This window comes from Centruroides vittatus, unplaced genomic scaffold (assembly GCF_030686945.1).
Source record: "Centruroides vittatus isolate TY-2023 unplaced genomic scaffold, ASM3068694v2 contig_549, whole genome shotgun sequence".
In the NCBI taxonomy this organism is placed as follows: Eukaryota; Metazoa; Arthropoda; class Arachnida; order Scorpiones; family Buthidae; genus Centruroides; species Centruroides vittatus.
The window spans coordinates 4416291-4430819 of record NW_027122325.1 but is presented as its reverse complement, the minus strand read 5'-3'; the positions used below and the strand labels follow the sequence as shown (position 1 = coordinate 4430819).

The window sequence follows — 14529 nt, the reverse complement described above, 5'->3', positions numbered from 1 at the left end:
AAGTAAGTTTTCAAAGAGTTTTTTTTTTTTGGTCTAATTTTGTCTCATTTGTCCCTTATTCGAATATGAAGATTACAATAATTTACTCAATCTGTAAATGGAGTCAGTTTGATGTGAAATACACTCAATGATATTTAAAATAAAAGCTTTTCCTAGAAATTAATTCAGTCTCTATCTGGTATCAAGCTAAATTATTGTGAGAAACTCTTCAGAGATAATTTTTGCCAATTTGCATAAATTAATTCTAAATTAAATAAACGATATTAATACATCAAATTCTTATTTCCACATTATTCAATACTTATAGCATTTCCATTTTGAAACACGCATTAAGTACTGCAAGATCTAATATGAGGTACTAAAGATTACAGTTTTAAATTTAATCAAAATTATGAAAATATTTCAAATTGCATACCTGTGCTGAATACATATTTGAAAGATAACAAGGAGAATCAGGATATCTGAAGAGAAACATGTTGATTAACATGATGAGTAAACTTGGAGCACAACCATAATTATTTTCTCCATAATAAGTAAGCCATTTTGCAATAATTAATCCAACTAAATAACCAAAAATACTTAGGAGAAATAGAAGTTGAGGAATGAAATCACAAAACAGACTCAAGTAATCTCTGAAAAAGCTAAAAAAAAAATTATCATCAATACTTTAGTAACAAAATAAATTTATTTTTATTTGATAATGAATATATATGAATTAGCCAGTGTATATCCAGACTGATTTTACTTCAAGTAAATGCAGTAACAATTTAATTAACTATATATTCCATATGCCTCATATGATAGGTCACCTTTATGAAGCATGAACTCTGACTTACTTCCCTACATTATTACTAAAAATGGCATCGGAATGATTAAAACTTGCTCAGAAATAGTAAACTTAAATTGTATTGAAGTTTCTCATGAAGGAAAATGGCAGCAGTAGCACAAAATTCATTGCACATAGTGTTCAGAGACAGCCCTGTAGTCTTAAAGTTTTATTTGAATGCAGCAGTTGTTTCCATAGCAGCTATGACTTCATTGAAAATAATTACCTGTAGACAAAATACACAGTGTTGAAGAAATAATTTAGACTGTCAAGTCATAATTCTTGAAGTGACATTATACTGAAGTAAAATGCATTAGTAAAAGTGTTTTGAAGCAGTAAATGTTATACTAAAAGTTGTTTAGACATCACCTATCATCATCAGCAAATTATAGTGTATTGTCACCACAAGCATGTCATTTTAAATTCTTTACGTTTAGTTGTTCTAAAGGACTAATGCCATTAGTTTTAAATTGAAATCTTTGTTTGAAAAGGGTTTTAAACATTTTTATTTGCCTGACAACAATGGAAATAGATTTGTTGAAAGCGCTACCAATTGTAGTGATATTTATATGTAGTTTAACGCCTGTATGATAATTTTCTCTTCTCTTGCTTATCCAAAGATTGGTGTGAAATCCAACCCTTGAATTCAATCATCAGCTTTATATCATACAAAGTTTTATACAGATGAGTGCCAAAATCATGAATTTTGGACAAAAAGCAGAATAATCGAAGAAAAAAAGATCACTTCAGCAATATAATACTGAGGACAATGATTTTCTTTACTAACATTTACCACAGATGTAGATTGGCTTTTCCCAAGTAAATTTTGTGCTCAGACCTTGGCCACTGAAATCGTGGCATTGGTTTTAAATTGTTGTAGTGCATATAGTTTTCCTGAAAAAATTGTCAAAATAGTTTGTTATTCTGAACGACTGTCTGGGAAAGTTCATAATGATGATAAAAAAAGAAGATTGCGATTCAAATATCTTAAAGAAAACTAAAACTCTATGTAAGAAAACTATAGTGATTCATGTCAAAGTGGATTGGGAGTGTTGCTCATCCTTCCTACAGTCTGGAATGGTCACTAAATGATCATCATTTGTTTAGTTCCTTGAATATCTCAGTAAAATAGTTTGTAAATAACAATGAGGTGATCAATGCAGTCTTTTAACAGTTACAAGGTAAAAAAAAAAACATGTTGCTGAAATATAGAAGCTAGTGGACTGATGGAGAAAATTCCTGGAAATGGCAGAAAAATAATGTTTGTAATTTCTTTCTACATATATTTTTATTGCTTCACAATCAGTCTAGATATTTACTGTGCAAACAAATATAATAATCTTATAATAAATTAATAGTACAATTAAGAAATCAACCAAATTATTGATACTATTTGTTGGCAGTAAACAAATTTAAAATTATAAAATAATTATAATCCACGAAATATTAATATTTATAAGCAATTTATATATTTACAAAATAACCATAATTGGTAGAAAAATTTATTTAAATAAATTTTAGAAAATTTAAAAATTAAATAAATTGTTATTAAATTAATTACCTACTTATAACTGGTTTAAGAAATATGAAAGGGAGATATTTTTAACTTTTTTTTTTTAATTTTAAAAAGCAACACAATACACTATTGAAATAGAAGAAAAATTTTCAAAAAATATTACACACAGACAAACCAGATCTTGTATGTAAAATTCTATATATATGTATATAAAATCAACAAAAAACATTAAAATGAACTAGAGCAATAAATAAAATTATATTTTAGTGGAAAAAGATATTTATTTTATTGATTAAATAAAAAATTTCTTCAACACTTTCAAACTTCAGTGATAAAAAAAACCTGAATGAACAATTATTTACTTCATTTCATATATAATCTATTAAATAATGGAGCAATTAAAAATAAATAAAAGATAATGATTTATTAAGAATTTTGAATATATATATATATATATATATTTTCAAATTTCAATTCAAATTCCTTTATTTGCATATTATGGGATCTACCCATTACAAGGGGGGTAAAACAAATAACTTAATTGTATACTATTAACTAACTAACTATTGTTTTTAGTAATTACAACAACATTAATTGTACAATTTACTCCTAAACTGCAGGGCAGCTATCCTGCATTAGAGAATATCTTATAAAAAAAAAATTATACAATTTTAACACAAATGTTGAACCTTGAAAAATTAATTGATATAGATCATTCTTTGAAGAACAATTTTCCAAGTAAGACAAATCAAATTTTTCTCTAATACCCACTAATTTTCTACATTTATAATGAATATGAAAGATTGATATTGGCTTTTCACATATTCTACATTTTGTATTGATTAATTTCAAAACATTTTATTCTAACATTATATAAAAACTGTTAAGTCTTAATTGCATAAAGAACCTTTTGATTTTAAATGGAAAATTATAATAGACATATCCATTCAATGGCAAAAAATAGGTTGATGGAGTACCAACTATAAAACTTAGTTTTCGGTATAGGTTGGTTTTTGAAATCAATTACAATTATTATAATTATTATTCCTTAGAATATTTAATCCAAAAAACCAATCCTGTTCCATGGAGTCCAATAAAAGATGAGAAACTCTCTAACTTTCCAACATATGACTAAATTTTGCATACCAATTATTAATAAGAGTTTTTCTCTTGCTAGCACTTTCAATGAATTTATTTTTGTCATCATCAGGCAAATAAAAACTTTTAAATTAAACATAAATGTTCTAACGAGAATGGAACACACATTAATTTAAATAAAAATTTTGGATTAAACTCATTATGAGCCAGCTACAAATTTGAAATACATTTGATGGCATGTGTGTGATGTTATACATATGATGTAATACAGCGCATGCATGGCTGCCGGTCCATGTTAACAGTGTGACAGATGATATGGATCACTGTTTAACCATTTATATAAGGTGATCCATATATTGGGCAAGTCAAGAGTGGGAGTGTTGCACATTTCTGACGTTGTCGTAAGTAGAGATTCCCATATAAAGAGGAGTTTTCGGTTGCTGTAGGCTTTGAGTATTGCTGTTTGGGCCCATAATGAGTTGTAATTCTGTTTGAGCACCTTTTTTGTAAGCTCTGTGGTATACTTTGCTTTCACATCATCATCCTGGTGCTCAGTTAGGTGGGTACAAGCATTCTTGCTATGGCTCCAACATACCTTGTATTCATCCCCATTACGGGATTCTCCAACGGTACTGCATAGACCCAATTTCTCAAAGGTGGAGAATTTGTCCCAATCGTTACAAATGAGTCTGTACAAGTTTGGCAGCAGAGAAAGAGGCAGGAGAAGGTTGTGTTACCTAAATATGCAACAAATGCATATGGAAAGCTTCCTGACCATGTTAAGCACATGTATGAACTTAGCACATGAAAAACTCACTGCACATACTGCTAAACTAATAGTGTTTAATTCACTGTTTACAAGTTTTTGCATTGATGGTAGCAAGAAGGCTCTTCTAATGAGGATGGTGATGGCAGCATAAATGTATCACAAAGGCTGGAAAGCATCTGTCAGGATGATGTGTTGTACCATATTAAATTTATGGTAAATCAATAGTAGCCTTTCTGGGGCTCTATGTATGTGCAAATCCAAGAATGTTATAGCCACATTACTCTCTTTCTCCCAAGTAAAATTAATGGAGGGATATATACTAGAAACTTTCTACTTGAAGATAAGAAAGGTTTCATCTGTGTCCTCCCACACCATATATAAGGATATCAACAATGGGTAATGGATGGTAAGGGGGAGGAAATCAAATATTCTGTGCTTGATTTCTCTCATAATGAGCTCTGCTAGAACAGCAGATAAAGGGGAACCCATGGAAACTCCCTGTTTCTGTAAATAAATTTTCTGATTGAAATGAAAATAATTGTGCTCAGTGATGAAGATCAGTGCATCACATATATCCAATATCTGCTGGGCACTAAAGCCCTTCCTAAGGAGTAGAGAATTGACAGCATTATGGTCTCAAATGTGGGCACCAAAGGGTACAAGGATACTATGTCTACTTTGTAGAAGCTATAAGTACTTGCTTGTACCATGCCAATGCCTGCAGTGATGGTGGATTTAGTGACCAAGGATGTGAGAGTAACATAGAATGAGTCTGGAATCAGTACATGTAGAAACTTAGCTAGTGCCTTTTCTAAAAAGTAAGTGGGGTCAGATTTCTTGTTCACTAGTGGTCGTAACAGCCAGTCCACCTTATGCATTTTTGGTTCAAAGAACAATCTGGGACATGCAACACTGGAAAGAGGATCAAGACACCCAGTTAGGGTCAATGTTATCCATGGTAGGGTTATGATTCTCCTTGTTTTCTATAGGATCGTTGGTGTTGGATCTTTGTTTATCACCAAGGAATGTGATTGGAGGAGAGAAACTTTTTGGCCCTGAGGATAAAGTCTCTTCTTTGCACAGTACAAATTTCTTGTCCTTGTCCGAGACTAGAAGCCTCAAGTCAGCCCTGGTGAGGAAGTACATTACTGCTTGGTAGTCTACATATGATGTTTGGACTCACCAGATGCTTATTTTGCTATTGCAAGCTTTCTGATTATCGATAATTCCATTTGTGGATACTTGGCCACTGCCTGGCATGATTTGAGTGTTGCCAATGAGGCCAGGACAAACTGGCAAAAATTGGTGTTAGTAAGGTGAATATATTTAGGCCCTCGTTGTAGAGCTCCTTGTACCGCGATAGGTACATCTTCATCCATATAATTATAATATGGGATGCTCACCACCATCTTGGGTCGTCTGCACGATGAACATACTAACCACTGGAATTTACTGTCTAATTTTTTTTGTAGAACTTGTGTAGCACTGGACACTATACTATATATTTTGCCCAACTGATCATGAAGTGTAGATGAGTCATACACTTTGGTAAACTGGAGATGAGTCACATTGAGTTTGACTTCTGCAAGGCATTTTTGCTTGCTCCTAATCAGCTTTGCAAGAAGAGATTTTTCCATATTTGGAAGTCCCTCATAGACATGGTGGAAATGCCTTGTACCTAAGTGAGATGCACTTAGGAACAAAATTATGCATTCTTCACTTTAAAAGAAATCATAGTTGGGCATGTAGTTTCTGCCACTGTTTCTTTAATTTTAGCATGCCATAGAAGAGGTTTTTCACAGTTTCCATCTCTTCATATAATCTAGCTTGATACTTACACCAAGTAATGGAAAGCAGGAAGAAAAAAGTTCACTGAGTATGGTGTTATTAATAGTTTTTTTCCTTGCTAGTGCTTTCAACAAATTTATTTTTGTTGTCAGGCAAAATGTGTAGCTGGCTCATAACGACTTTAATTCAAAATTTTTGTTTAAATTAATATGCATTCCATTGTTGTTTGAACATTATATCCAATTATTAATATATGATCTCTTCAATTTGAATAATTTTTTGAGGTCCTCCATCATAATCTTAATTAAATTATTTTCATCTTTAATTCTTTTAAAAAACTTCAAAATTCTATTGATTAAAAAAGAAACCAACTGTATTCTATTAACATTATGCCTGATGGCATATCCAGAAATAAACCTAGCCAACCAAAATAATTTTCTTATATATCCAGTTTGAACAATTTCCAAATAGACTCCAGATAGGAAAAGCATAGCAGACAGAATTCATAATTATTGAAGAGAATAGCTTGAAATTTCTGAATCTTATTGATTTTCATTTTGCTCAATAAATAGATAAGACAATATATTATTCTGTCTGTTTTCACATTTAGAAAATGTTTTTTAAAGGACAAGTTAGAAGTAAGAGTTACTCCTAAATAGACCATTTCGTCAATGAGTTTCAATTTGGTAGTACCGAAATAAAAATTGTGGCTTTTTCTGGCTATTCTTCCAAGCTTAAGAACGTTTAAAAGAACCTAATCATAATGAATGTTTTGATCAGGTTTATTTTCATTCCTAATTGCATAAAATAAGCATAGGCCTGATTTAGTTTTCTTTGAAGACCAACCTTTGTTGGTGAGACAGTAACTACATCATCTGAATATTAAATCAAATGAACTAAATGATTTCCCATGGTTATTCCATCATTTTCCCTCTCAAAGTAGTTATCAATATCATATATCATAAAGTTAAATAAATATGGTAAAAGTGGGTCACCTTGTAACAGGACAAAACAAATTTCTATTGAATGATAAGCGAGCTTACTGCATTTTATGGTAATAGTATATTGACCAAAGATTTTAAAGTCTTAACAAAATTCATATCTGCTCTATTCTTTAATAGCTTCTCAGAGCTTTTCTATTGAAATATGACCAAAAACTTTATTTAAGATCTAAAACAGTCACAAACTTTTTGTCTCTTTTGTAATAATTGTAATTGTATCAAATAAGTCAGAATAAAGATAGCTAATTCTGTTCCACACTGTTTGGAAAATGGCAATAGATAAGGAGAATATAAATGATTTGAATTAATCTATTGACTAAATCTTATGGCTAAAATAGACGTGAATACTTTTCTTAGCACAGACAGAATAGCTATTAGTCTATAATGATTAGTATTTTCCTTATTTCCCTTTTTATATACCATACAAACATAGGCCTGTTGCCACTCATTCAGATATAATAAATTATATTAATGCATAAATTATTAATAATAATAATATATCTCAATATATCTCAAAAAAAAACTTAAAAATAAGAGATTTACAGTTATACAGGATGTAAAATCAAATAGCCAAAATTTAGATTATTTTCACTAAATTACTAAAAAAAACTTCATATTAAAAGATGACAGCAAATTTATCTTTAATAAATTTAAGAATTATTAATTAATAATTTAAATAATTTTCATTTATTTATGAATTTATTAGTTAAAATTTAAAAACTAGAAAAATTGCAAAAAAAAAAGTTAAAATAATACAAAGGACTTTTGGTAAGTTTTAAAAGTGGTCATAAAATTAATGTATTACATTTATTATAATGGTTTATTTCTGTTTTTTCCCCCCATACTATTTCAGTAATAGTATAAAGTTAAATTAAATTTTTAAATGTTCCTGACAAAAGTTGTAATGTCCCAACCAAAAGTATTCAAAGTTTAATCAAAATTTATTCAGTCATTAATATCTATTCATGTTTGTGTTTTTCCTAACATCTAGTTCACATCAGATTTCTTATTTACTATTTGGGGTGTACTGTACATATCTACCATCTTTTTTTTTAAGTTACACAAAATTATCAATGGAAGGATAGCACTAGCCTACACATACACACACACAATGACAATATTATTTTATTTAAAACATACTCAGCTCTAATATCAAAAATAAAATATAACTGATTAATTGTTTAATTATTTTAAAACTACATTATTTATATTTAACTTTATAATAGCAATATTTTTGATTTAAAAATTTCTATTCTGTATAAATATTTACAAATTAGAACTATTTAATTTATTTAAATTTTAAAATAAAATGAAACACTATAGCAAATGACATTACCAGTGATTCCAAGCACTTAGTATAACACCAAACAACATTTGAGATACTCCAAAAATAATCGATAATTTCATTTTATATGAATTTGTAAAGAGAATCTTGTTTTTCGCTAATGACCAAACCTATAAAGAAATATAACATTGAGTTATTTATTACACATTTAAAATTTAATAATTATAATTAGATATTCAAATTATACTGTGTTTTTGATACATTACTAAAAACAACAACAATTATTTCATTATTCTGTTACATACAACTGAATTAAACAAAATTATTTATTTATTACATAGAATGTTTAATTTTCAAACTGAAATGGTTAATCATTAAATTCATTAAGTATCCTATGAAATTTTTACAGAAAGATTTTGAATATCATTTCAAATGAAGTTTCTATCAATTATATTAATATAAAAGAAACATCAAAAGTGAAAAAAATTTTCTTCTTTGTTTTGCTTATTTTAAATACATCTTTAACACTGAAAATATTAAAAATTAGTTGGAAATAGTAAGAATAAAGCATTATATAAACATTATTTCATGAAATATATTGGAACATATTTATCTGAATTGTTAAATACAACAAAATTAAAATCAGCATCAATGTTCTTTACCTGTAGGTAATATTTTACTCACAGAAGACATTCTTAGCTTTCAAAATGTTCAATAAAATTTTTAAATAAAATTAATTGAAAGAGATAATTATGGTATAAGTTTAAAAAATTCAATAAAATGAGAAAAATTTATAAAATAGTTAAAATTTTATACTATTAAAAAACAGTTTTAAAGCAGTTATACAATTGTACTGAAAAATTAAAATTAGAAAAAATCTTATTCTAAAATCAAAGTAATTCATTAAATTTAAACATTTTATGAGTAATCACTTTTGCTTTACTTGAAAAATATTGCAAGTTTGAATATTTATAAGAATATAATATTTTCACTCATTTGTTTCAATATATTACTTTCAAAACTTTTTAAATGAATATTCATAACAGCTATAACCTTGCAGATTCTAGAAATAATAGACCCTTGTTGTTATATTACACTTTGGAGAACAATTTTTTTTTTTTAAATTGAAAAACAGCTAATGAAAATCATACAAATTACAAACAGCAGATATCAAACAATATTTAAGTGCATATTCATATTCAAATAGTTGACAAAAAACCAGATACATGCTCACAACATTTACATTTTTATTTGTGTATAAGAAAAGTGTACATGATACATTGAAATTTATCAATATTCATATCATTTACAGTTTTCTTATAAACAAATAAAAATGTAAATGATATGAATATTGATAAATTTCAACATGAGATTAAAAAACAAAAATATACTATATAAGCAAATATCTAAGACTGAATTTTATCAATGAGATATTAGGATATGGTTAAATTTCAAAACTAAATGTCACTATGTTCATAAGCATCTGCAGAGGGGACGAACAGAGTACTTGCCTTCCTGGGAACGAATAAAAAATTCCAAATGTCTAAGACTGAATATAAATATAATATAAAACAAATATTGAATTTTTTTAATAAACATATTTTCACAAAATTATAAATATAAAATTGTAAAAATAATAATAATAAAAAAAATTAACACTTTCAGCAAGAGCCGCATGTAACTCAAAAAAAGCTGCATGCAGCTCTTGAAGCCGCATTTGCCCATGTCTGATATATAACATAGGTAAACAGAATAAAACTGTTTTTACTTACAGGATCTAGTCCAAAAGGATAGGGATGACCAGTATAACTAGTACTCATATTCAGTTGAAAAAGTGAATTTACAACTTGCTCATCAGATCTAAAAAAATTATTTTGATTATAAAATACACATCTATATTAACTGGAAAACATCAGAAACAAAATCTAAATATAGCATGCACTAATACAGAAAATAAAGTACAAATTAAAGTAACTTACAATATAATACAGTAGAGTCCTGTACAATGCGCAAATAAAGCAAGCAACAACCCCTGAATTTTGTCGATCAGAGATATATGTTTTTTTAAACTTATAGGCCAAGGTTTAAACTTTCATAAATCGTGTGATAATGCAGGTTTCAATAACGCGATCTCCTATAATGAGTAATGAATCCCCCATGTTGTACAGGACTCTACTGTACAACGAGTACAATGTTTCAGAGATTCTGATCATCCTCCTAAACCATGAAAAGGTTTTCTCATGCTCTTAAAAAATTGGTTAAAATTCTACACTATATAGTTCTTATTTCAACAACGTTGATTAATGTCTTAACCCATATACATGGTGGGCCAACGAAAACGAAATGGCAGAGTTAACAGATAACACATTATCAGCCTTAATTTTATGATCAATTTTTTTTACTTGCATGATTTCCGAGAGGTCCCCCTCAAGAATAAAATCGACCTGTCCAAATGATTTGCTTAAATACAAATCCAACTATCCAAAAACACTGCCGTTTCATTTTCGTTAGCCCACCGTGTATATCTCCAAAATAGTTCTTGTGAAACCATGGTAATGTTTTGCTTTTATGTTTGTTTTTTACTTATGTGTTTGCCTCCACAACAATGGCACTCATTTAAAACATTAGATTAGCATTTCTAATGATGAGCTGAATAAACAAAGTATTTTAATGCTGTTATGTATATTAAAATATTATTTTTGACGTAAGTTCAATTTGTTAAGTAGTATAAATGAAATCATTCATTACAGAATATAGACTGCATGACAATTTTATTTATAGAAATATTTCCAATTCTATCATCTCTAAATTGCAAATTTTTATATCGAATTATAGGTATTCCTTCTTAAAGTAAACTCAATAATTGTAATTTTGCTTCTTATGTTTTCCTTCTTATCACATCACCCTTTCCATTCTGAAAAAACTATAATGAACTTAAGAAATAATTTTAAAGCCAAACATCAGATTAGGTCAGGCTATATTACTACTACTATTAGTAATTAAATGCTAAGTAATTTGGCCTAAAGTAGGTGTTAGCTACCATCTCTTATTAAATTTAATAACTAAAATCAAATTAATACTTATTAATTTAGAAGTGAGTAAGCAGTAAGGTTATACAGTTGATTTGCCTTAAAATGAACACTGATAACAGGAATCCTAGCATTAAAGCAAATTTTGCCATTGTGACAAGGGCATTTTGCCAGGGCAACATTCAAGTCATAAAGTGATCAAAAATTTTACCAGAATTTATTAAACTAAACTGTAAATTATCTTTACAACCCCAAGTATTAACTATTTCCAATAATGGTTGCTTTTTACACAAGATGAAAGAAAATAAAAAGTGATACTGTAATAAACATTCCATTTTCAGAAGAATAGATTCTCTTCTCTTAGTAAGCAAAGACTGGTTCAACCTTCTGATTGTAGAGCAATTCAAATGTCTGGTTTTAGCAGACCATTTTACTGTGCTCAGAAAGTAGGGGTTAAAGTTTAAGAATGCCAACTCCTTTAAATAGATGCAATCCCATCCATTTTCTAGTTTGTATATCAGGGAGTGCATACAGTGGTCAGATTTGGCTACATTGCACCAAATTTGGTTCATTTTTTTACTCTTTTGGCACAAAAAAAAAAATTTTATTAAACTTTTTCAATCAATCTTCAACAGAAAAAGCCACAGACTTTTTTTTAGTTTTATTTTGTTTAATACTAATCCACACTTTTCATTTTGTTGATTTGAAAATCACTTAAAACATTAATTTGTTTTTGTAAATAAATAACTTTATTTAGTAAATTAATTCAAAATAATATAAATTTAGAGATTTTGATTGTCTATTAATTAAGCCTTAACTTCCTAAATTACATTATTGAAAATTTGTATTAAGTATTATTTCCCTAGCAATTCATATTAAAGCAAGTTTAGTGTATCTAAATTAACTTTCTAAATTTATTAATAAATATTAATTTAATTATTAAATTTAATAAGAAATAGCACCTAATGCCAACCTCCAGGCCAAATAACTTAGCATTTAATTACTAATAGCAGCAGTAATATAGCCTGATCTAATCGATTAAACATAACATCTTAACATAATTTAACATAATTATCAGACAGAGATATTTATATTCGTGCAAGAAGTAATTTTGTCAAATTTGTACATTGTGTCTTTCATTTCACAAGTGACAGTTATAACAGTTATACAATACTTCAGCAGAGATTTAAAACATCACCACCTCTAAAACTGATATAAATGCAAAATACCTAATAATTTAATTTTGGGCAGATAATCAATGGCTTACCTATATGTAAAAGTCAGTTTGAAAGCAGGTATGAATTATGCAATGATACAAGTTATCTTCTGATTTTAACTCACAATTATGTTCTTGTCAGCTTTTCTTTTATCTGAACTTACCAGAGTATCTTAAAAAAGCATGAAAAAAAAAACCTTTGCATAATGTAAAGGTTTATGTTTTTCATATGTTTCCATTGCAATTTTCCTGAAACAATCAAAGGCAAATGTACTGTACTGTACAGTACATATGTGCATTGCATTTTGGTATTCTTCTGTTTTAATTGATGTTATTAGACACTTCTACATGTTTTCTATTAGGCAGAATAAGTTTTAACCCAGTAGAGTTATTGTTGGGAGTATTTAATTCAGTAAGTAAAACCAGACACACAACACAACGGGGCGCTGTAGTCAGATGGTGCCAGAGTTAAAGAAAGACTAGAGGTGTACGTTAAGCAGAGCTAGGTCTCCTTGTATTTTTTTTTTAATAACTTACAAGTAAACGTTGTTGGATTAAAACTAAAAGTCTCTTTGTTTATAAGAAACACAGCAAAACATTAACAATTATTACTGGCTAAAACAGTCAGTTGAACTTGTCAAGTTTTCAGTAGTTCCTTTCTCTCTATGAAATGCCTCTCAGTATTAACCAAAAAATTTATATTTTTCAATAATACTAAAGTTTTTTAGTTTGTTTTAATAATAATAAATTTTATATTTTATTATTATTAGATTTTAAAAAAAAATGTGTTTTTAATGTTTGAGTAGATACTTTTTAATGTATATGAATAAGTAGCACATTTTCAATGGTCATTTTGGAGATGTGACATATAGACTGATATGAGTTATGAAAAGCTTTATTTCAGTTCTAGTAATTTTTGTAGGATATATAACTGATGCCAGTTATATGTATGAAATCATGGTAGCTGAATTGAAAAACTTTATGAAAAAGTAGTAGTTCTTTTTACATCAGTTTTCCATTGAATCTGAATTTACGGAAAATAGAATTAATGTTTAATGAATTAAATTCACATATATCCAAACTTTAAAACAATAGACAAATTAATTATGATAATTTGTATAATATTATATACTTTACAGAAAAATTACAAAGTAACCAGTTTAGTAAAAAATGCCTAAAAATTTGATAACTACATTCTATGTTCCACAGTAATAAATGTTTGAAATGAGAATTACAGATGTAAAAGCCAAAGCAAATGTTTTGTATAAATTATTTAAAACTTACATGTTAATAGGTTTCCAAGAAGAACCAAATATATTAATAGATTTTGAAAAAATATCATTATAAATAAGGCCAGTATAAACTGAAAATATTCCCATCAATAAGATGATATATCTTCCATTAAAGAATGTGTTCCATATCTGAAAAATAAAATGAAATGTATTATATATTAAAATTTTCAAATTTACAGAAATTTCTACTAAATTGTCATATTTAAGTTATGAAAAATATATAAGAAAAACAAATATATGTAATTTAGATGAGTTCTCTACAGATTAAATAAATAATGATTCATCAGAATTTTATATTATTTGAATATTATTAATTGTAAATTTATTATATAATGAAATTTTACATCAAATTTTTAAAGTTTTAAGGAATAGTTACTATAAAAAATGTAAAGATATAAATTTACAATATTATGAAAGTTGCTATATAAATATAGGAAAATATTTTAAATTTTCATATCATCTTTAAAACAAGAGTGGTTATTAATTTAGTTTTTACAAGAAAACACGAATCATATCAATGACCTGATCAAGTATTTAATACTATTAACAGAACAATGGTTTTTAAACAAGAAATGTATTCGTGATAAAAATAAAATTTTAGTAAAGATTTCTTGAAATCTTATAAAAGTAAATTGGAATGTAGATTGGTTACAATTAAACTGACAGCACTCAGATGTGTAGAGCCAACTCTACTGAACTGAATCAAATA

The 14529-nt window shown here is 27.8% G+C and overlaps 2 protein-coding genes across 2 annotated transcripts in view; one reads left to right on the top strand and one right to left on the bottom strand.

Moving 5' to 3' along the window:
• LOC136978726 (protein lifeguard 1-like) overlaps positions 1 to 14529 on the top strand; it is a 351072-nt gene that overhangs the window by 224140 nt on the left and 112403 nt on the right. The gene's annotated exons all lie outside the window — the stretch shown is intronic.
• The window catches only part of LOC136978718 (V-type proton ATPase 116 kDa subunit a 1-like), a 46817-nt gene that overhangs the window by 5686 nt on the left and 26602 nt on the right, over positions 1 to 14529 (bottom strand). Inside the window, exons 12-15 of the mRNA XM_067274505.1 lie at positions 13813 to 13949; positions 10056 to 10143; positions 8335 to 8453; positions 416 to 641 (exon numbers count right to left, since the gene is read on the bottom strand). Of these exons, the coding sequence (XP_067130606.1) occupies positions 416 to 641; positions 8335 to 8453; positions 10056 to 10143; positions 13813 to 13949 (570 nt within the window). The remainder of the gene's footprint in view (positions 1 to 415; positions 642 to 8334; positions 8454 to 10055; positions 10144 to 13812; positions 13950 to 14529) is intronic.